We start from the raw sequence: 25,243 nt of genomic DNA, 5'->3' as shown, positions 1-25,243 counted from the left end.
GGGACCTGTTGGATTGGAGGGTGAGGACTAGGGCCATTCCCCCAAGAAATGTCCGGGAACTTGCAGGTGCCTTGGTGGAAGACTGGGTTAACATCTCACAGCAAGAACTGGCGAATCTGGTGCAGCCCATGAGGAGGAGATGCACTGCAGTACTTAATGCAGCTGGTGGCCACACCAAATACTGACTGTTACTGTTGACCCCTCCCCCTTTGTTCAGGTTCACATTATTCAATTTCTGTTAGTCACATATCTGTGGAACTTGTTCAGTTTATGTCTCAGTTGTTGTATCTTGTTATGTTCATACAAATATTTACACACGTTAAGTTTGCTGAAAATAAACACAGTTGACAGTGAGAGGAAAATATTTGTCCTCTGAAAGGGGGGGGGGTTGGGGGAGCGGTTAATATATTTTTTTAAATAAGAGGTGACAGTGTAGCTAGGTCGAAGTGCTTGTGATTCTGAAAATGGCCAGAGATTAGGACACTACCTTGTACGAATGCTAATTTGATCCTATCTTTAATATTCTTACATTGATGTAATGAAACAGTGATAGGACTGATGAAGCCGTTGCACCTGGACTGGTAGGGGTGTTGTGAACTGTAGAGAAGCAGAGAATGGAGCGTGAACAAACATGACAGAGATTTTATGGATGGTTGCTGATCCATGGAAAGGATGAGACAGGAAAGAGAGGAAGGGGACATAAGTACAGGGGGGTACAGGGGTGGATGGGGGGTACGGGGGGTGGATGGGGGTACGGGGGTGGATGGAGGAGTATAATTACAGGGGCATATGGGTGCCCTGGTGACTGGGTTGGTCAGCTGTGAACCACAATCCCCCTGGAATGTCAGGGAAGGGGATTAAAAGTGTATCTGGAGCACAGGCCAGATGAGATTACAGTGTGTGTGTGTGTGTGTGCGTGTGCGTGTGCGTGTGCGTGCGCGTGCGTGTGTGTGTGTGTGTGACTAGCTGGTAGATGACTAGCTGGTATATGACTAGCAGTTATGTGACTATCTGGTAGATGACTAGCAGGTGTGTGACTAGCTGGTAGATGACTGGCAGGTATTTGACTATCCGGTATATCAAATTAAATCAAAGTGTATTTGTCACGTGCTCTGAATACAACAGGTAGACCTTAAATGCTTACTTATAGGCTCTAACCAATGGTGCGGAAGAGTCCATGCTTACCACTTTGTAGAGTCCATGCCCACCACTTTGTAGAGTCCATGCCCACCACTTTGTAGAGTCCATGCCCACCACTTTGCAGAGTCCATGCCCACCACTTTGTAGAGTCCATGCCCACCACTTTGTAGAGTCCATGCCCACCACTTTGTAGAGTCCATGCCCACCCCTTTGTAGAGTCCATGCCCACCCCTTTGTAGAGTCCATGCCCACCACTTTGTAGAGTCCATGCCCACCACTTTGTAGAGTCCATGCCCACCACTTTGTAGAGTCCATGCCCACCACTTTGTAGAGTCCATGCCCACCACTTTGTAGAGTCCATGCCCACCACTTTGTAGAGTCCATGCCTACCACTTTGTAGAGTCCACGCCCACCACTTTATAGAGTCCATGCCCACCACTTTGTAGAGTAGAGTCCATGCCCACCACTTTGTAGAGTCCATGCCCACCACTTTGTAGAGTCCATGCCCACCACTTTGTAGAGTCCATGCCCACCACTTTGTAGAGTCCATGCCCACCACTTTGTAGAGTCCATGCCCACCACTTTGTAGAGTCCATGCCCACCACTTTGTAGAGTCCATGCCCACCCCTTTGTAGAGTCCATGCCCACCTAGGAGACCAACACAAGTTATCCTCCAACTCTTTCCCATATTTATTTAATTGCCGTAATCACCAGCTCACTCAGACTGCTTAATCATTTCAACGTGTCACTTTTTCCAGATCAAACCACTGATAAAAGGAACAGAAAAAGGTCAAAGGAAAACAGTTATTTTTGAGTCTGGCGAATAAAATGTTTAAATCGATGAAAGGCTTTGGTGCATGTTAGAATTATCAGTGAACAGCCAAGGGCCCGGTTTCCCACAAGGTTCTAACATGAACTTAGCCTTAAGATACTTTTGGGAAACCGAGCCCTGGCCCTAAAGATCAAACACCCTGATTTTGTCGTTGTTAATGCTTCTAGCATATAGGAAGTATTAGTGTAGGAATCGATATGTGGTGAAAATGTCAGCCGTGCTGAGAAGGATTTCAATAAATTAAGACATTACCGTGGGAACGTGGTAAAATGGCACAGCTATATTGTCTCTAGGCGTAACCGACGAAACAATAAAGTGGATGTTGAAGTAAGACATTGACAGTAAGGAAGCATGTTGTGAGAACCCCCAACATATTTATGGGTGTTGTTTCTGGTTTTGGAAGTGATCCAGGAACTGTAACTGTTTTAGATGCATTATGGAAGTTTGCGTCATGGCAACTTGTCAGGGAGAGCGTAACGGACGGATAGATGGAGGGGGTTCTCTGACCCCTTTACAGTAAAACAGAAGAACAGAACCAACTTTTAACACCTGCTTGTTATGAAAGTTGGTATGGAAGGAAATCACTAAAATAGCATTTTATTTTTTGTCTAACCTCAAATTTGGCAACACACATTTGTGCTCTACTGATCCAACTATGTCCCATGCTGCAAAGCTCTCTGTGCCCAGCACTCCCACCCCGCAGCTTTCCCAGAAGCACCCTCTCTCTATGTCAGGTAAGCTGTGTTTTCTTTTGTCTGCCCAAAACCCAGTCCTGTAGTTCATTGCAAACCCCTGTTCTAATCTGTGTCTTAATTGAATGAATTCTCTGGCGTGAAGGTCTGACAGGATTAAGTGGTTCTGGGTATGAGAATGAAAAGACAGAGCACCCGTCCTGGCCCTGGACAACCCTGGGATTATTGTAGGTCATCATTGTAAATAAGAATTTGTTCTTAACTGACTTGCCTAGTTAATAAAAAATAAAAAAAAAGTTGGAAGTTTACATACACTTAGGTTGGAGTCATTAAAACTTGTTTTTTTAACCACTCCACAAATTTCTTGTTAACAAACTATAGTTCTGGAAAATCGGTTAGGACATCTACTTTGTGCATGAGCCAAGTAATTTTTCCAACAATTGTTTACAGACAGATTATTTCACTTATAACTCACTGTATCACAACTCCAGTGGGTCAGAGGTTTACATACACTAAATTGACTGTGCCTTTAAACAGCTTGGAAAATTCCAGAAAATGATGTCATGGCTTTAGAAGCTTTTATTAGGCTAATTTTAACAACTGGGTACTGGACTTCCTGACGGGCCGCCCCCCAGGTGGTGAGGGTAGGCAACAACATCTCCACCCCGCTGATCCTCAACACTGGGGCCCCACAAGGGTGCGTTCTGAGCCCTCTCCTGTACTCCCTGTTCACCCACGACTGCGTGGCCACGCACGCCTCCAACTCAATCATCAAGTTTGCGGACGACACAACAGTGGTATGCTTGATTGCCAACAACGACGAGACGGCCTACAGGGAGGAGGTGAGGGCCCTCGGAGTGTGGTGTCAGGACAATAACCTCACACTCAACGTCAACAAAACTAAGGAGATGATTGTGGACTTCAGGAAACAGCAGAGGGAACACCCCCTATCCACATCGATGGAACAGTAGTGGAGAGGGTAGCAAGTTTTAAGTTCCTCGGCATACACATCACAGACAAACTGAATTGGTCCACTCACACAGACAGCATCGTGAAGAAGGCGCAGCAGCGCCTCTTCAACCTCAGGAGGCTGAGGAAATTCGGCTTGTCACCGAAAGCACTCACAAACTTCTACAGATGCACAATCGAGAGCATCCTGGCGGGCTGTATCACCGCCTGGTACGGCAACTGCTCCGCCCACAACCGTAAGGCTCTCCAGATGGTAGTGAGGTCTGCACAACGCATCACCGGGGGCAAACTACCTGCCCTCCAGGACACCTACACCACCCGATGTTACAGGAAGGCCATGAAGATCATCAAGGACATCAACCACCCGAGCCACTGCCTGTTCACCCCGCTATCATCCAGAAGGCGAGGTCAGTACAGGTGCATCAAAGCTGGGACCGAGAGACTGAAAAACAGCTTCTATCTCAAGGCCATCAGACTGTTAAACAGCCACCACTAACATTGAGTGGCTGCTGCCAACACACTGACACTGACACTGACTCAACTCCAGCCACTTTAATAATGGGAATTGATGGGAAATGATGTAAATATATCACTAGCCACTTTAAACAATGCTACCTTATATAATGTTACATACACTACATTATTCATCTCATATGCATACGTACAGTGCCTTGTGAAAATATTCGTCCCCCTTGAACTTTGCGACCTTTTGCCACATTTCAGGCTTCAAACATAAAGATATAAAACTGTATTTTTTTGTGAAGAATCAACAATAAGTGGGACACAATCATGAAGTGGAACGACATTTATTGGATATTTCAAACTTTTTTAACCAATCAAAAACTGAAAAATTGGGCGTGCAAAATTATTCAGCCCCCTTAAGTTAATACTTTGTAGCGCCACCTTTTGCTGCGATTACAGCTGTAAGTGGCTTGGGGTATGTCTCTATCAGTTTTGCACATCGAGAGACTGAATTTTTTCCCCATTCCTCCTTGCAAAACAGCTCGAGCTCAGTGAGGTTGGATGGAGAGCATTTGTGAACAGCAGTTTTCAGTTCTTTCGACAGATTCTCGATTGGATTCAGGTCTGGAATTTGACTTGGCCATTCTAACACCTGAATATGTTTATTTTTTAACCATTCCATTGTAGATTTTGCTTTATGTTTTGGATCATTGTCTTGTTGGAAGACAAATCTCCATCCTAGTCTCAGGTCTTTTGCAGACTCCGTCAGGTTCTTCCAGAATGGTCCTTGTATTTGGCTCCAACCACCTTCCCTTCAATTTTAACCATCTTCCCTGTCCCTGCTGAAGAAAAGCAGGCCCAAACCATGATGCTGCCACCACCATGTTTGACAGTGGGGATGGTGTGTTCAGGCTGATGAGCTGTGTTGCTTTTACGCCAAACATAACGTTTTGCATTGTTGCCAAAAAGTTCAATTTTGGTTTCATCTGACCAGAGCACCTTCTTCCACATGCTTGGTGTGTCTCCCAGGTGGCTTGTGGCAAACTTTAAACGACACTTTTTATGGATATCTTTAAGAAATGGCTTTCTTCTTGCCACTCTTCCATAAAGGCCAGATTTGTGCAATATACGACTGATTGTTGTCCTATGGAAAGAGTCTTCCACCTCAGCTGTAGATCTCTGCAGTTCATCCAGAGTAATCATGGGCCTCTTGGCTGCATCTCTGATCAGTCTTCTCCTTGTATGAGCTGAAAGTTTAGAGGGACGGCCAGGTCTTGGTAGATTTGCAGTGGTCTGATACTCCTTCCATTTCAATATTATCGCTTGCACAGTGCTCCTTGGGATGTTTAAAGCTTGGGAAATCTTTTTGTATCCAAATCCGGCTTTAAACTTCTTCACAACAGTATCTCGGACCTGCCTGGTGTGTTCCTTGTTCTTCATGATGCTCTCTGTGCTTTTAACGGACCTCTGAGACTATCACAGTGCAGGTGCATTTATACGGAGACTTGATTACACGCAGGTGGATTGTATTTATCATCATTCGTCAACATTGGATCATTCAGAGATCCTCACTGAACTTCTGGAGAGAGTTTGCTGCACTGAAAGTAAAGGGGCTGAATAATTTTGCACGCCCAATTTTTCAGTTTTTGATTTGTTAAAAAAAGTTTGAAATATCTAATAAATGTCATTCCACTTCATGATTGTGTCCCACTTGTTGATTCTTCACAAAAAAATACAGTTTTATATCTTTATGTTTGAAGCCTGAAATGTGGCAAAAGGTCGCAAAGTTCAAGGGGGCCGAATACTTTCGCAACAACTGTATATACTGTACTCTATATCATCGACTACATCCTTATGTAATACATGTATCACTAGCCACTTTAACTATGCCACTTTGTTTACATACTCATCTCATATGTATATACTGTACTCGATACCATCTACCGTATCTTGCCTATGCTGCTCTGTACCATCACTCATTCATATATCTTTATGTACATATTCTTTATCCCCTTACACTGTGTATAAGACAGTAGTTTTGGAATTGTTAGTTAGATTACTTGTTGGTTATTACTGCATTGTCAGAACGAGAAGCACAAGCATTTCGCTACATTCGCATTAACATCTGCTAACCATGTGTATGTGACAAATAAAATTGGATTTGATTTGATTTAGTTTTGAAATGGATTTATGTCAATTTGAAGGAATGCAGTATAGTTCAGACAGTTAATTAAACAGGAAATAATGAATTATAGATAGTTTTGTTTCTCCATTGTTCTTTCCCTCTCCTTACAATAAGGTACATCCTCCTGGCCTGGCTGAACACTGGCCCTGACTCAGTAAACTTGAAACAATAAACTTAGAAAGCGCTGATTTCTCATGACTGTATGCTTAATGTTTTTGCACGTGGTCCTTGGAGCCTGTTTATCACAAGAAGTGTGTGCGTGATACAGTTGATTAATGGGGTCTTTTAATAAATACAGGCTAAACATGTTTTTATCCTATTTCAATTGAATGTCGGAAATGATTTGTCTTTGGGAGTCAGGTTTGATGTTAATTACTCTTTTTTAAATGCAAACTAACAGGCAACTAGTCTGACCTAGCTATCAACCTTGACTAAATGTGAAAAATAGATGAATTAATGTGATAAATTCTGCCAGCATGTGTGAAACCCCCCAGTAACAGTATCGGATATTTTTTGCATTGCTGACAGGATCAATCCATAATCAGCTCATATCAAGACCGACAGACATCTTTTTTTTGTCTGGCGGCCATTGCCATTTCCTTAAGAAAGTAATTCCAAGGAGGGAGTCAGACTTTAGGAAATGACAAGAACCCCTCTCATCACTAACAAAACAACCTCCTCGACCTCTATTCTTTAGACAGGAAACGGAGACCATAGAGTTTTCATCCACATACTGTACAGTATGTACAATATTTACACTAACCCCTTGGTTACAGTTGTGGGGACTATAAATGGAAATACACACTGGTTGACTAATCGTACATTAAACACTTTACTTTCACGTAATATTCCATCAACACAATAGCAGAAATCACAATGACAGAAAAAAATAAGTGTTGACACTGGCATACAAAGCCAGTGTCAACATTGAGTTGTGAGCAGAAATAAGAAGTACTTTGTGTTTGAACCGAGACTGATATGTGAGACTGACAGACCCAGTCAACCACAGTCGGTAGGTAGGCCTGCTGTATGTAGTGATGAGAACTTGAGACTAAAACCTCGGAGGCCATGGTTTGAGATGCCCGATAGTACCAGACTTCAGAAGAGTTGCGGGATTCAGAGATAGTACAACCAGATTAACTTGTTTGCTCCCTGGCGCTCGCCAACCATCACGTCTCTGTCTCGCAACCTGGCTGGAATTTGGGCTAATTGTTGTGTGCCTCATGGCCTGATCTGTCAGCAGCATGGGGCCTTGCTTCACCAATTAACCCTTCACTGTCTGATGGAGAAATCACACAACTAAACAGACTAGAGTTCCAGAGTTCTTAGGCACATGATTAGCACACAACTAAACAGACTAGAGTTCCAGAGTTCTAGGCCCATGATTAGCACACAACTAAACAGACTAGAGTTCCAGAGTTCTAGGCCCATGATTAGCATACAACTAAACAGACTAGAGTTCCAGAGTTCTAGGCCCATGATTAGCACACAACTAAACAGACTAGAGTTCCAGAGTTCTAGGCCCATGATTAGCACACAACTAAACAGACTAGAGTTCCAGAGTTCTAAGGCCCATAATTAGCATACAACTAAACAGACTAGAGTTCCAGAGTTCTAGGCCCCCAAGATTAGTTCCGAGCCCCATTGATTAGTTCTATAGTCCGGAACTAGATGTGCCTGGGCTTCCCGCTTGTGCCATCAAACCCCTGCAACTTATCCAGAATGCTGCAGCCCGCCCATTTTCAATCACCCCGCTCCTCCACACATTCCACTGGCTTCCAGTCGAAGTGTGCATCCACTACAAAACCATGGTGCTTACCTACAGAACAGCAAGAGGAACTGCCCCTTCCTACCTGCAGGCTATGCTCAAACCCTACACCCCAACTGAGCACTCCATTCTGCCACCTCAGGTCTTTGTCCCTCCCTCCCCTACGGGAGGGCAGCTCCAGCTCAGCCCAGTCCAAGCTCTTCTCTGTCAAATCAAATCAAATCACATTTATTATGTTTTTGTTTGAATTTTACCCATTTTTCTCCCCAATTTCGTGGTATCCAATTGTTTAGTAGCTACTATCTCGTCTCATCGCTACAACTCCCGTACGGGCTCGGGAGAGACGAAGGTTGAAAGTCATGCGTCCTCCGATACACAACCCAACCAAGCCGCACTGCTTCTTAACACAGCGCGCATCCAACCCGGAAGCCAGCCGCACCAATGTGTCGGAGGAAACACCGTGCACCTGGCAACCTTGGTTAGCGTGCACTGCGCCCAGCCTGCCACAGGAGTCGCTGGTGCGCGATGACACAAGGATATCCCTACCGGCCAACCCCTCCCTAACCCGGACGATGCTAGGCCAATTGTGCGTCGCCCCACGGATCTCCCGGTCGCGGCCGGTTATGACAGAGTTCATTTTTATTTATTTTATCTCACCTTTATTTAACCAGGTAGGCTAGTTGAGAACAAGTTCTCATTTGCAAATGCGACCTGGCCAAGATAAAGCATAGCAATTCGACACATACAATAACACAGAGTTACACATGGAATAAACAAAGCATACAGTCAATAATACAGTAGAAAAAAAGAAAACAAAAAGTATATACACAGTGAGTGCAAATGACGTAAGATAAGGGAGTTAAGGCAATAAATAGGCCATGGTGGCGAAGTAATTACAATGTGGCAATTAAACACTGGAATGGTAGATGTGCAGAAGATGAATGTGCAAGTAGAAATACTGGGGTGCAAAGGAGCAAGATAAATAAATAAATACAGAATGGGGATGAGGTAGGTAGATAGATGGGCTGTTTACAGATGGGCTATGTACAGGTGCAGTGATCTGTGAGCTGCTCTGACATCTGGCACTTAAAGCTAGTGAGGGAGATATGAGTCTCCAGCTCCAGAGATTTTTGCAGTTCGTTCCAGTCATTGGCAGCAGAGAACTGGAAGGAAAGATGACCAAAGGGGGAATTGGCTTTGGGGGTGACCAGTGAGATATACCTGCTGGAGCGCATGCTACAAGTGGGTGCTGCTATGGTGACCAGTGAGCTGAGATAAGGCGGGGCTTTACCTAGCAGACTTGTAGTTAACCTGTAGCCAGTAGGTTTGGCGACGAGTATGAAGCGGGGGCCAGCCAACGAAAGCGTACAGGTCGCAATGGTGGGTAGTGTATGGGGCTTTGGCGACAAAACGGATGGCACTGTGATAGACTGCATCCAGTTTGTTGAGTAGAGTGTTGGAGGCTATTTTATAGATGACATCACCAAAGTCGAGGATCGGTAGGATGGTCAGTTTTACGAGGGTATGTTTGGCAGCATGAGTGAAGGATGCTTTGTTGCGATATAGGAAGCCAATTCTAGATTTAATTTTGGATTGGAGATGCCTAATGTGAGTCTGGAAGGAGAGTTTACAGTCTAACCAGACACCTAGGTATTTGTAGTTGTCCACGTATTCTAAGTCTGAGCCGTCCAGAGTAGTGAAATTTCTGCCTGAAGAATGTACTCATTAATTACAAGTATGTACCCCTTTTTTTAATGTAGTTCAGTCCTTGAGCTGTTCTTGTCTACTAATGTTCTGTATTATGTCTTGTTTCATGTTGGACTCCAGGAAGAGTAGCTGCTACTTTTGCAACAGCTAATGGGGATCCTAATAAAATACAAACAAAAAAAATACCAAAATTGACCAAATTAATTTTGTGGGATAGTTTACTGGCCTATGCTATGTTGTTGGGTGTTTGTTAGAGTTAGATTTTGGGCCCATAGCAATAACGTACTTCCAACGTTCAGACTGCAAGAACAAGGATAGTGAATTTGAACGCATTATTTCCACTAGGTACAAAAGACGACAACGGCAATTCATTTCAGATCGTGTGTTGACAAGGGACCCATCTAAATGATGCAGTGAATAACCCGGTGTGGGTCTAAAAGGAGATTATGTCCCATCTGCTGTGTGATTGTTGGAACAGTAGAGGTCAATGAATGTTAATGGTACCACATACACCCCTACTACTGACACCTTCCAGTAAAACAGCCTGAACCAACAGGTGCTCATTTCAGCTTATCAAGTTCAACACGTGCCTCTTACAGTCAATGAGAGCTGTGGGTCATGATGACAAATAATTACAATCTACATTTTATAATTTTTGTTTTATATCCCTCCCTTCACAACACATTAGCTTTTTGTGCATATAGAATACATTTTTTTGTGTGCTTTTATTTCAGCTCATGAAACCAACACTTCACATGTTGCGTTTTATTTTTGTTCATTACATACAGTGCCTTGCGAAAGTATTCGGCCCTCTTGAACTTTGCGACCTTTTGCCACATTTCAGGCTTCAAACATAAAGATATTAAACTGTATTTTTTGTGAAGAATCAACAACAAGTGGAACACAATCATGAAGTGAAACGACATTTATTGGATATTTCAAACTTTTTTAACAAATCAAAAACTGAGAAATTGGGTGTGCAAAATGACTACATGACTTATTCTACTAACTGGACAGAGTCAACCCAGCTTTATATCTAACATGACTTATTGTCTTTATATCTAACTATATGACTTATTGTCTTTATATCTAACTACATGACTTATTGTCTTTATACCTAACTAGATGACTTATTCTACTAACTAACTGGAGAGTCAACCCAGCTTTATATCTGACTACATGACTTATTCTACTAACTGGACAGAGTCAACCCAGCTTTATATCTAACTACATGACTTATTCTACTAACTGGACAGAGTCAACCCACCTTTAACCACTTTCTATTTCACATTCAATATAACCTTTATTTCTACAGTTAAGTCTCTCAGATAAAAATCTATTTTGCAAGAGAGACCCTTTTCAAAATCAGGCCTTCAACCACAACACACCGAAGGGGAAAAAAAACACTGTCTGGCACATAGACACAAAAAAATACTTATACTCTAATGGTAAAACCCTCAGGGACCGTGTGTGTGGGTATTTCACCATAGTACTATTTTGAGGGTTTCTATAGAAATGTGAACAACAAACAGCTCTCCAAACAGTAGTTGAGGCCTGTGTAGAGCCATGACACATCAAGGTATAATAGCAACCACATGCCAGAATGCCATCATTCAGGTTAAGTTCCCTTGCAGCTTCTTCATGATATGGCTATCGGGAGGTGCGTTGGTGAAAACTGTCCCCACAAAAACATGTGTTCCCCACAAGGTGTGGCGGATGACTTTGCAGCAGCCCAGGTCCTCGATGCTGAAGCCCAGGTTACAGTACCGCTCGTCGGTCTCAAACAGTGTGTTGTTGGTGTACGACCCAAAGAACTGGAAGTGAGACAGAAGACATTAAGGGAAAGATCTGAATACTGCTCGTTTATGTTTGAAAGAGTTTAGTTTAACGATTATAATCCATTTCAATTGGCAAGAAGACCACACAATTGCCATCACTGTGTCACAACTGTATGTACTGTTTGTTATGAGACAGCTATTTCTGTAGCATAGTGCTAATCCTTGAGCAGCTAAGAGTTGTCTTACCGCCATGCCTGACGATGGGTCGATGAAGTCAGCCCAGAAGCCTTCTGTCCTCAGGGCATAACAGATCTCTTTGGCACCAGCAACAAACTGCAACAAGAGAACAATGCAAAACTTAAGACAATTGATTTCATTTTCGTGTTCGTTACAAACATGTGAGAAAGTGTCAAACATTCTGAATGTACACTACTCTTCAAAAGTTTGGGGTCACTTAGAAATGTCCTTGTTTTTGAAAGAAAAACACCTTTTTTTTGTCCATTAAAATAACATCAAATTGATCAGAAATACAGTGTAGACATTGTTAATGTTGTAAATGACTATTGTAGCTAGAAATGGCAGATTTTTTATGGAATGTCTACATTGGCGTATAGAGACCCGTCGTCAGCAACCATCACTCCTGTGTTCCAATGGCACGTTGTGGTAGCTAATCCAAGTTTATCATTTTAAAAGGCTAATTGATCATTAGAAAACCCTTTTGAAATTATGTTAGCACAGCTGAAAACTGTTGTTCTGAATAAAGAAGCAATAAAACTGTCCTTCTTTAGACTAGCTGAGTATCTGGAGCATCAACATTTGTGGGTTCGATTACAAGCTCAAAATGGCCAGAAACAAAGAACTTTCTTCTGAAACTCGTCAAGTCTATTCTTGTTCTGAGAAATTAAGGCTATTCCATGTGAGAAATTGCCAAGAAACAGAAGATCTCATACAACGCTGTGTACTACTCCCTTCACAGAACAGCGTAAACGGTCTCTAATAGAATTGGGCTGCGCACATTTGGCCCAGTGTCATCCGGGTTAGGGAGGGATTGGCCAGCAGGGATATCCTTGTCTCATCGCGCACTAGCGACTCCTGTGGCGGGCCGGGCGCAGTGCATGCTGACCAGGTCGCCAGCAGGGTACGCTGACCGGGTCGCCAGCCGACACATTGGTGCGGCTGGCTTCCGGGTTGGAATCATTGTGTCAAGAAGCAGTGCGGCTGTTGTGTTTCGGAGGACGCATGGCGCTGGAACTTCGCCTCTCCCGAGTCCGTACGGGAGTTGCAGCGATGAGACAAGACTGTACCACGAAATTGTGGAGAAAAAAGGGTTCAAAAAACACCAAAAAAACCCACACGTGAAACAGATGTGCTGCTAACAGTATAGCTTCCTGTCCCCATACTGGGCTCCAACCCGTTATCCTCTGATCTCAACACACATGACCCTCCTTGACAACTTACCAACCGTTTCAGCTATGGAAACATCTCATTTGATAGCTCAATCGGCGACATTTCAAGCTAGCTGTGGACTGAGCTTACGGTACGCTCTTAACTCTGTACACACGCAACAAGTGCTGTTGTAGAGATGTGGTCAATTGCTGGGATGGGGACGACGACGTGTCAGTGTCTAATAAATGAGTGCAGTCAAGGGGGTAAGCAGCACAATTAGACCGATTCTCAGCCATGGGCATGTTAACCAGACGGTGAATAACAGTCAAAAACACATCCTGCTCTTACACGCTCTACCCTCTCACACACTCAAGACTACTTAGTGCTGGGATCAGAAATAAGTCATGCACAATCCCATTATCGTATTACCAGTGCAGTCGGGGAGGAGACAATTAAAGTTGACACTCATTCTGCAGCTAATTTACAACAACTACGTACTTGCTAATACTTTAAGAGGCATTGAGTTAGAGAGTATAGTTCAATCCCTTCAATTCCTTACAGGTTAACAAAGATAGTGTTAAAACATACATGTTAGCCATAGACTAGCAAATCATAACTCCATACTACTTCAGGCAGTAAAAGTGTCAGAATGGTCTTCAGTGGTTCTGTAAACAAGCATAACAGAGCAGCGAATTTAACAGACATTTTTATTGATTAGCATCCGGGATAATATATATATATCCAAGTCTTTACTGTGTTGTAGGGACAACAAATGGAATATAGGAGTTCACTGGACATCTTCATAGGTTTAGGAAAAAAACAGCACAATGTGGAAGCAGACACACATTTTTCATTTGATTTAACCAGGCAAGTCAGTTAAGAACAAATTCTTATTTACAATGACGGCCTACCCCGGCCAAACCCGGGCGACGCTGGGCCAATTGTGCGCCGCCCTATGGGACTCCCAATGATGCAGCCTGGATTCAAACCAGGTACTGCAGTGACGCCTCTTGCATTGGAATGCAGTGTCTTAGACCACTGCGCCACTCGAGAAGTTTGGAAAAGGATACTCATTCAAGGGTTTTTATTTTTTACTATTTTCTACATTGTAGAATAATAGTGAAGACATTAAAACTATGAAATAACACATATGGAATCTTGTAGTAACCAAAAAAGTGTTAAACAAATTCAAATATATTTGATAATTGAGATTCTTCAAAGTAGCCACCCTTTGCCTTGATGACAGCTTTGCACATTCTTGGCATTCTCTCAACCAGCTTCATGAGATTAACAATTGTGCCTTGTTAAAAGTTAATTTGTGGATTTTCTTTCCTTCTTAATGCATTTGAGTCAATCAGTTGTGTTGTTACAAGGTAGGGGCGGTATACAGAAGATAACCCTATTTGGTAAAAGACCAAGTCCATATTATGGCAAGAACAACTCAAATAAGCAAACAGAAACGACAGTCCAGCATTACTTAAAGACATGTAGGTCAGTCAATCCGGGAACATTTCAAGAACCACTACTAAGGACACCAATAAGAAGAAGAGACTTGCTTGGGCCAAGAAACCGCAATGTGCAATGGACATTAGACTGGTGTAATTCTGTCCTTTGGTCTGATGAGTCCAAATTTGAAATTTTGGGTTCAGACCGCAGTGTCTTTGAGACGCAGAGTCGGTGAACGGAAGATCTCCACATGTGTGGTTCCCACCGTGAAGCATGGAGGAGGAGTCATGGTGTGGGGATGCTTTGCTGGTGACACTGTCAGTGATTTATTTAGAATTCAAGGCATACTTAACCAGCATGGCTACCACAGCATTCTGCAGCGATACTTCATCCCATCTGGTTTGTGCATAGTGGAACTATCATTTGTTTTTCAACAGGACAATGACCCAACACACTTCCAGGCTGTGTAAAGGCTATTCGACCAAGGAGAGTGATGTGCTGCATCAGATGACCTGGCCTCCACAATCACCCAACCTCAACCCAATTGAGATGGTTTGGGATGAGTTGGACCGCAGAGTGAAGGAAAAGCAGCCAACAAGTGCTCAGCATATGTGGGAACTCCTTCAAGACTGTTGGTAAAGCATTCCAGGTGAAGCGGGTTAAGAGAATGCCAAGAGTATGCAAAGCTGTCATCAACGCAAAGGGTGGCTACTTTGAAGAATCTAAAAGACATTTTGATTTGTTTAACACTTTTTTGGTTGCTACATGATTCCATATCTGTAATTTCATAGTTTTGATGTCTTGACTATTGTTCTACAATGTAGAAAATAGTACAAATAAATAAAAAGCCTTGAATGAGTATGTGTGTCTAAACTTTTGACTGGTACTGTACATATCAGTGGAGGAAGTGAAGGACCATCCTCCCCAGTGAAATTTCTTAAATATAGTGAAACATTAAAAAATAAATGATCCTTTTTAGATAAAACTATACTAAATATATTCATATGTCACCAAATAATTGATTAAAATACACTGTTTTGCAATGAAGGTCTACAGTAACTTCAACAGCACTGTCTGGGCTAGCACCATGGTGTATTGATTAAAATACACTGTTTTGCAATGAAGGTCTACAGTAACTTCAACAGCACTGTCTGGGCTAGCACCATGGTGTAACCGAAGGACAGCTAGCTTCTGTCCTCCTCTGGCGACATTGACTTTAATATAAAAGCTAGGAGGGTGGTAGGCCTCACCCTCTTCCATAGACATACATGTTAATTATGACCACTTCTGGAGGACGACCTCCAACCAATCAAAGGTTTTGCAGTATGAACTGAAATGTAGTCCATCCAATCATAGAATGAACCTATCGTGTGTTGTATTGGGATTGTGCCACAGAGCATTATGGTGGTTCTATGTGTTGCTTGGTGACATTGTTGGATAGAGATTAAGAGTGAACAGTTGAAGTTTAGAATTGTTGGGATATTATTCAATTCAAATTAGTTTTTTCAAATGGCAGGAGACGGAGGAGGTATATTATACAATGTTTTTGGTTATATTCGCGCACACGGCTCGCACTCACTCACACACTCACTCACACACACACACACACACACACACACACACACACACACACACACACACACACACACACACACACACACACACACACACACACACACACACACACACACACACACACACACACACACACACACACACACACACGTTAAGTATTCAGACCCCTTGACTTTTTCCAAATTTTGTTACGTTACAGCATTATTCTAAAAAGGATTCAGTTGTTTTTTCCCCTCATTAATCTACACACAATACTCCATAATGACAAGGCAAAAACAGGTTTAAAAAAAACAGAAATATAACATTTATATAACTATTCTGACCCTTTACTCTGTACTTTGTTAAAGCACCTTTGGCAGTGATTACAACATTGAGTCTTCTTGCTGCAGAGATGGTTGACCTTCTGGAAGGATCTCCCATCTCCACAGAGGAACTATGGAGCTCTGTCAGAGTGACCATCGGGTTCTTGGTCACCTCCCCCGATTGCGTAGTTTGGCCGGGCAACCAGCTCTAGGAAGAGTCTTGGTGGTTCCAAACGTCTTCCATTTAAGAATGATGGAGGCCACTGTGTTCTTGGGGACCTTCAATGCTGCAGACATTTTTTGGTACCCTACCCAAATCTGTGCCTCGACACAATCCTGTCTTGGAGCTCTATGGACAATTCCTTTGACCTCATGGGTTGGTTTTTTCTCGGCCATGCACTGTCAACTGTCAACTGGACCTTTATATAGACAGGTGTGTGCCTTTCCAAATCATGTCCAATCAATTGAATTTACCACAGGTGGACTCCAAGTTGTAGATCAAGGATGATTAATGGAAACAGGATGCAGCTCAATTTTGAGTCTCATAGCAAAGGGTCTGAATACCTATGTAAATAAGGTATTTCTGTTTTCGCTTTGTCATTATGGGGTATTGTGATGTCATTATGGGGTATTGTGTGTAGATTGATGAGAAAACATTTTTATCTTATCCATTTTAGAATAAGGCTGTAACGTAACAAAATGTGGAAAAATGGAAGGGGTCTGAATACTTTCCAAATGCATTGGGACTATAATAAATATATATCTCTGGATATAACTACCCAGTGTGGATTGAGACCCAAACTCACTTCATCTAGCATCAACTCCCTCTCTTTGTCCACTGCCTCACACCACGCTGTCATGTCATTCTGCGTCTTCTGGGTCACTGTGACAACCGTCATGATGTTGTTAGGGGCCTCAGGGAACATTGACTCAAACTCTGTAAACACATGGGGAGAACAAGCATGATCAAAACTTCGTTCAGAACAAGCATGGATCAACATTCCTTCAGTATTTGAGCCCCCTCTACTGGACACATGTAGAATATCAATTTCACAACAACGTGTAGTAACTACCCATTCCCAATTTAAAGTTTAAATACAGTTTACACAAACTAGAGACAGTATAACAACGAGTTGGAAAACATGTGCCAGAAAATGTGTGCAGCATCTTCGGAGTGTGTGCTTAAAATAGTAGGCCTAAATCTGATTGGTCTAAGGAAAACAGAACCATACATGTACCTTTCTTCAGCAGCTCAGGGCATGGCTGTATGGCACACTCCACATTGGAGTTCTCAAAGTACTGTTCTGTTCTGTGGACCGTTTGTTCTGGGGGAGTGGCCTCTTTCCCCTAAGAACAAACAAACCAATCAGGGGATGTTGCTCAGAAAACCAAAACATCTCTGATTTTTTTTACTGGATAATATACACATGCTTCATTATCTCTCTTATCAACGCAAACAAGAGGTATACAATGACTTTACATGCACAGAGGAAACAGTTGTAGCAAAAATATCAATTTAAATGGGCAGTGGAGTTAAAAATGTGATCTTTCCTTTTTATATTTCCACAATATGGAGGTCAAAATAACACTCTGAAATTGTGAAAATTACGATAATGCCCTTTTTGCATAAGAGCCATTTGAAAAGAAATGCCTGGAATTTCAGCCTGTTCAGTAGATGGGATGGAGTTTGTTTCCCAGATCATGACATCAATCTGATCTGATTATAATAGACAGATGACTGTTCATCTGGGTAAGAGGTGGGCTCTAGACAATCCTATCAGATAATCAGAGCGGTCTCAGTAAATATCTTCAAATGTATTACCTAACGCCCACTAGGGCTGGGCGATATGGTCTAAAACAAATATCTCAATTATTTTCTAACTTGGGGGCAATTCACAATATCTAGATTTAAAATATTTTTCTCTCTAAATAAACTTTGTTGTACAATTAATGGTCAAATACACTGCATAACTAGTTGACCTGTTTTTGTTGTTACAATAATCACTGATCTGGCTTTCAGGTCCGTCTATAAAAATCCCCTTTTGTTAACATTTTTACCAGAACCATGCACAATCACTAATAACGTAGCAGGCATTATAGAAAAATTAACACTGGTCTCACAAACAATCTCTCAAGCATAAGCCCACGTGCTAGTGAGTAGCCAGCTAATATTTAGTCAACTTAGACCTAGGTATAATTTCACAAGCTCTGAATTCAGCTACCAACTGTTATGAACACAACCTCCAACTGTATGAACAGCATGGTCCACTTTGTTCAGATGTTGGAATCAACTGGCCTACCTTGTTTCTCTGAACGAGTTGCCAACTCCTTACATAACTGGTTTATGCTTATTGCATTTTTTATAAAACACAAGACTAAATAGCTAGTAGAGTAAAATGCTGCTAGCGATACGCGGTATCGTAATGCACACAACAAACTGAGCATTCCTTTTTTCCAGAATGAATGTTAATTGGTACATCCATTTTAATCGTGTCTGCTCTGCTCCAAATGTGAGTTGAAATAGTTTGATAGGTTAACTTCTCCTCTATTACACTAAACTAATGTCTGTGTGTTTCGGTGTCTATATTACAAGATTCTGTTGGACCAAACCTCAAATGCAAATAGCGAGGATGAAGTGACCGCTCATCTTTGTTGTTGTGAGTGGTAAGGGGAGGGGCATGGGAGAAAGAGGCTTCACTCTCGCCAAAATAAGCCCAACTCTATTCTATGTGCTTATTTTGGACCTAAGCTTTGTCGTCTGCCTTCCCGCCTTTGGGACAATGACTCCCATTGCGAGGGCGGAGACATGAGCATCTCGTTTATTATATAGAGATCTCTGGTGTAAATGGGAAGGTGCACATAGCACAGAAGGAGCGAACTAGACTAGACCAAAAAAACAATACGAAAACAAGCAGACATCAAAGTTCATAAAAACACAAAATACCAACACACTTTATTCTGTGATACAGCCATATGGAATATTGCGCAAAAACATAGGTTGGAATTAATTCGATATTACACCCAGTCCTAACGCCCACACGATCAAACTGAGCATTTCAAATGGACAAAATAGGCTGAGGGAAATCAATGATAAAATATTTTATTTTCATTAAATAAACACAGTAATTTATTATACGTTAAAAAAAAACATTTAAAAAACTGACATAGGCTATTTAAAAAAGATCACCATTAGGCCTACTTCCACACACCAGAACAAAATAGGGCCAGGACAATACCAGTATTGGATACATGGTCATGTTTTGGCAAGGAAACAAAACACGAAGTGGATTTAAATTCTTCAGAATAACAGCCCTGATGTTGGAAACAAACATCATTATGTTGTCATCCAGAGTCTCATTTACTTATTTTTCAAGCTATAGCACACAATAGTTTACATACAGCAGGTTTTTAATAGGACCAAAGATTTCTGTCTACTTCTTGTTTTCATTTTTGCCATGGAAAATGGCATTGTCACAGCCCTAGACAAAATGTGTGTCAATTGTCATTCCAAACCTTACTTACTTGGAACTCTCCAACAACATGAGCCAGGAGGAAGTCATACCTCTCGCTGCTGGAGAGGGCAGACAGTACATCGGGCACTGTCTGGTGGACTGGACCTTTAATGTTCTGTTCTGCTGTGCCCTCCAGGTGGCAGCCGAAGCCTGCGTTACCTGGCAGCTGGAGGCGCTGGTCCTGAGGCCCGAACGGACCCATGTTCTCATCAGGCCACACTGTCCTGTGACCTGATGTCAACAAATAACAATGAGACATAACACTTTCTAAAACACTGGGAACTGAAAATAAATGTTTTTCAAGAAGTTGACCCAAATATTGAACTGATTAACTTTCCTTCTGAATAACAGACAGTTGGTTTATGATGTTCACGTTCAGGCAAGTACAGTAGCATCATTGTGATTAGAGGTCTGTGCTTACCAAGGTCAGGGGGTGTGACGGCTAATCGAGGCTCATCAGACCCAGAGGATCCAGCACCAGAGAATGTTCTCTGGTTGGGTCCAGCGATCCGCCGGACAAGTACGTGAAGCCCTGGCAGGTATGTCACCAGCCTGGCTCTACTACAGAGCACCTGGGGAACAGAGAATGGACGTCCCCATTAGGTCACACACACGATAAAATAAATAAAAACATGTTAAGTGTGTGTGTGTTGACTTACACTGGCCATCCTGTTGGGCCTCTCTCTTCTGTGGTCCACTTGTCAAACTGCAAAAGAAAACGGAATAAATTAACGAAACGCATAGCTTGCTAATTATTTGAACACACAATTATGAATATCTTATAAATGAGCTCGTATGTCTGTCATTTGTTACGCTCAATTATGATAAAAATGTCAAACTATATAGCTGTCTGCCTCATTACATAACGGGCTACAGAACGGAACGTTTACTTTGTTAGCTAACAAGTGAGAGGTACTGCAACTACTGCTAGCTAACGTTAGCTAGCTTCTAGGTGGAGGATTTTCCTTAATTGATTAGCACCGACAATCGTAACTTCAGAAGTTTTACCTTAAATATATACCTTGAAGAATATCCCCTTTTTGCATGCATAAATCAATAAAATACGTTGGTAAACTCAATAGTTTTAATCTGTGTTTATAGCTGGCCTGCAATATGCCTGCGTCACGTCGCTTTTGATGCGCACGTGTGACGTGACACTGTTCTTCTTCTTCGATTAAGTTTTAACGGCGGTTGGGATCCAATAAATGTTGCATTACCGCCACCTGCTAGACTGCATTACCGCCACCTGCTAATACTTTGCTTTAAAAAAATATATAGACCGTACCATCAAACACATCCTTCACAAAAAAACATAAACACAACCCTACTCCATTATTTAATCTATTAAATCCTACTTCAGGCCAACAACCTGAAAGGATGGGACATCACCAATTAACACACGCTGCAACTCTCCTGATGTCAAGTCTCACTCACCCAAACACCTCTCTGCAGCTGCCACCCCAACCTATTTTCTGCGACTTACATTCCATCTCTGCAGTACAGTTGATATCCATTGCTATAATTGCCAAAAATCAAATTTTACTGAAACATGCAGTACCAGTCACCAGTTTGGACAAACCTACTCATTCCATGGTTTTTCTTTATTTTTACTATTTACATTGTAGAATAACAGTGAAGACATTAACACGATGAAATAACACATATGGAATCATGTACTAACAAAAAAAGTGTTAAACAAATGAATATATATTTTATATTTTATATTCTTTAAAGTAGCCACCCTTTGCCTCGGTGACAGCTTTGCACACTAATATCACTTTTCCCACCATTTTTAACCGACTCAAACTCACCCTCTTTCTCTCTCTCTCGCTCTCTCTCTTTTTCTCCCCCATCCATCCTCTGTATTCCAAGTATACGTCTCCTTATGATAATACTGCACTTCTCCTGACATACATACCTCTTGTTCTTACCTACTCAAGGGACGCCATTTAACCGGCTGTCACAAACTCCATTACACTCAACACGAACCCCTCGGGATGTAGCGCTCAACAGATCATCCCAACTTGTAAAGCAGCTGCTTCGTCTTGATGTCTGTCTGCTCCATCAATAGCTACCGTGAAAACAAATACAAAATATAAGAGCAACATGCAGAATCATGTTTGTCCACTAGAAGTCGTCATATGCCTATCCATGAGTACCGGCATTTATCTACAGATTGTTACTCTTGGTGCCAGTGGCAATCCTAATGATTGTTTTCAGACAAAAATAAATGTGACAGGGTAGGAACCAAAGTGTTTTATATGGGACTCTAATTATTGATTTACCTTTACAGTGTATAACACTAGCCCTCTAACTTTAGCTCATATGAAGACTTGGTACCTGAAGGTACATGTGTTTATACAGGTAAGTTGTCCTGTGTTGTTGCTATGCAAATGTTTTTATTGTAGGGCAACCTGCCCCAGTATCAGTATCCTCCAGTATCTAATGCCCCGGAACCTCCGATTTAAACTCTGCAAGCGTTATAATGTCAAAATACGTTAGTTCCTCACCAAATATGGAGATTCGCTAAGCAACTATCTTAATTTACTCACGTTACGGTCAGTATGTTCTTTCAAAAAGGTATGAAAAATAATAATGTACAGCCTTTGTTAACCTAATACTTTGTAAAAACATAATTGGCATTTTCTAACCTTTTAACATCCAGACCAAATAGCCAACCATCCAGCTGCACATTTGAATAACCATATAATGAGGCAGGTTAAGACATAACTAGTGCTGGGATTAACCTTGTGTTTTGTTGTTCGTAATCCTGTATCAATTCTGTGATCATTTTGTTTTATTGAGATTGATTGTGTGTTATAGCAGCCCAAGGCTCCTGTGTATAAAATCAACCTTTCCCACTATGTAATTCAATACACTGTCACACAAATATGCAGTATACAATGGAAATATGTGAATGAGAGCTTTAGTGTTCTCAATGTCTTGGAAAAGACCAGGTGTGGACAATCTGCAGCAGCCCTGAGCCAACAGGATATTACATAGCAGCCCTCCAAAACACAGGATGCTGGCTGTGTGAGTATAATGTATTATAGCTTGTTTTCATCAGTCTATATGGGTTTGGGTTATATTTAGTTTGGACTAATTCAATCCACGGGTCTCTGGTTCTGCTCCACCCGTTGAGTGACTCACAGAGGTTCTGAACCTGAGAGGAGATGACATCATTCACCTGCATTCACTCACCATGCTCTCCTAGAGACTGACCACAGTGACATGGACGTTCTGTGCCTTTTTGGTCACATTAATTAACTAACAGATGTCTTTCAAAAAAGTGCATGCTGTTGTGCTTCCATAGAGACCGCGTAAATATACTTGTATGCTATGATGTGAATACATTTAAAAAGTAGGCTTCATTGTTGTTGGTGTATGCACAGTGCCTTGCAAAAGTATTCATCCACTTGGAATTTTTCCTATGTTGTTGCATTACAACTTGTAATTTAAATAGATTGTTATTTGGATTTCATGTAATGGACATACACAAAATAGTCCAAATTGGTGACATGACATTTTTAAAATAACTAGCTAAAAAAAAGGAAACAAAAGTGGTAAAAAATATCAGAAACTTAGAACATCCCACTGAGCACCATTAAATCCATTATTCAAAACTGGAAAGAACATGTCACCACAACAAACTTGCCAAGAGAGGGCCGCCCACCAAAACCTAGAAACCAGGCAACGAGGGCAATAATTAATCAGAGAGGCAACAAAAATACCAAAAGTAACCCTGAAGGAGCTGCAAAGCTCCACAGCGGAGATTGGAGTATCTGTCTATAGGACCACCTTAAGTTGTACACTCCACAGAGCTGGGCTTTACGGAAGAGTGGCCATAAAAAGCCATTGCTTAAAGAAATAAATTGGTGTTCGCCATAGGCATGTGGGGACTCCCCAAACATATGGAAGAAGGTACTCAGATGAGACTCAAATTGAGCTTCTTGGCCATCAAGGAAAACGCTATGTCTGGCGCAAACCCAACACCTCTCATCACCCTGGGAACAACATCCCCACAGTGAAGCATGGTAGTGGCAGCATCATGATGTGGGAATGTTTTTCATCGGCAGGGACTGGGAAACTGGTCAGAATTGAAGGAATGATGGATAGTGCTAAATACAGGGAAATTCTTGAGGGAAACCTGTTTAAGTCTTCTGGAGATTTGAGACTGGGATGGAGGGTCACCTTCCAGCAGGACAATGACCCTAAGCGTACTGCTAAAGCAACACTTGAGTGGTTTAAGGGGAAAAATGTAAATGTCTTGGAATGGCCTAGTCAAAGCCCAGACCTCAATGCAATTGAGAATCTGTGGTGTGACTTAAAGATTGCTGTACACAAGCGGAACTCATCCAACTTGAAGGAGCTGGAGCAGTTTTGCCTCGAAGAATGGGCAAAAATCCCAGTGGTTAGATGTGCCAAGCTTATAGAGACATACCCCAAGAGACTTGCAGCTGTAAATGCTGCAAAAGTTGGCTCTACAAAGTATTTGCTTTTTTTTTTTTGGGGGGGGGGGGGGGGGTTGAGTAGTTATGCACACTCAAGTTAAGTTCTGTTTTATTGTCTTATTTCTTGTTTGTTTCACACCAAAAACTATTTTGCATCTTCAAAGTGGTAGCCATGTTGTGTAAATCAAATGATACAAACCCCCCAAAAATCCATTTTAATTCCAGGTTGTTAGGCAACTAAATAGGATAAATGCCAAAGGGGGTGAATACTTTCACAAGCTACTGTATGCCCTGTATAACTTCCATTTGAGACTTATCAGCTGAACACCAGAGAACCTGCATGCAGAGGGAGTGTGTAGTGAATATGCTCTGCTTATCAGATCTCTCTGTTCAGACAATCATATTTTATTGGCCTTTGCTGAATGTCACCATTAAAGAGTGAATCGCAGCAGTGAGATGCTTTTCCACCTTTTAGGCAGCTCAGCGGAGTGATAAAAAGATGTGTTTGTAATTTGGCTGCCATTAAGATGGGTGTTTTCGCAGGAGGTGTGAAACTCACTGCACCTCAACAGATGCTTTACAATCTGTTACTGTTCAAGGATCTTCCGTAAAACAAATACAAACGCTTGATAGTAGACATATCCCTGACAGTTTATATTGTAGTAGGGCTTACAGCAGCATGCCATGAAGTAGTTCCAAATACAACGACACGTTTGATTTTGTTGCTCTGTATGCCAGCACTTTGGATTTGAAATTATATATCGTAGTAGAAGCTACTGTTAGGCTCCTCCATCCACAAATGTATAAAATGTGCTGAGATGTTACTGTTGAGCTTTACCATGACTACGGATAATGCTGAAAGAATCGTGAATAGTGATGAGTGAGAAAGTTACATACACACACATATCAAACCCCAAAGAAATGCTAACCTCTCACCATTACAATAACAGGGGAGTTAGCATTTTTTTGAGGGTATGACATTTTTGCCTCTGTAACTTTCTCATTCATCATTATTCACGATTCATTCAGGATTATCTG

The 25,243-nt window shown here is 41.9% G+C and overlaps 1 protein-coding gene across 6 annotated transcripts; it reads right to left on the bottom strand.

Annotated features, from left to right (window-relative positions):
• Positions 1-10,665: 10,665 nt before the first annotated feature.
• On the bottom strand, positions 10,666-21,787 carry LOC124048538 (cobalamin trafficking protein CblD-like). Of its 6 annotated transcripts, none has more exons than XM_046369438.1 (8): positions 21,686-21,787; positions 20,414-20,460; positions 20,176-20,326; positions 19,765-19,985; positions 17,481-17,589; positions 17,049-17,179; positions 11,780-11,866; positions 10,666-11,569 (listed from the first exon to the last, which is right to left on the bottom strand). In XM_046369438.1, the coding sequence occupies exons 2-8, from the start codon at positions 20,420-20,422 to the stop codon at positions 11,369-11,371; spliced, it is 909 nt and encodes a 302-aa protein (XP_046225394.1). In that variant the 5' UTR covers positions 20,423-20,460; positions 21,686-21,787; the 3' UTR covers positions 10,666-11,368. The 6 variants fall into 6 exon arrangements, with proteins under 6 accessions (XP_046225394.1, XP_046225422.1, XP_046225413.1 ...); XM_046369466.1 differs by having other exon boundaries at positions 21,673-21,691; XM_046369457.1 differs by lacking the exon at positions 21,686-21,787 and adding an exon at positions 21,566-21,647.
• Positions 21,788-25,243: the final 3,456 nt, after the last annotated feature.

This window comes from Oncorhynchus gorbuscha, linkage group LG01, assembly GCF_021184085.1.
Source record: "Oncorhynchus gorbuscha isolate QuinsamMale2020 ecotype Even-year linkage group LG01, OgorEven_v1.0, whole genome shotgun sequence".
Lineage (NCBI taxonomy): Eukaryota > Metazoa > Chordata > Actinopteri > Salmoniformes > Salmonidae > Oncorhynchus > Oncorhynchus gorbuscha.
The sequence above is the reverse complement of the archived record's forward strand: the minus strand, read 5'-3'. Positions and strand labels throughout refer to the sequence as shown.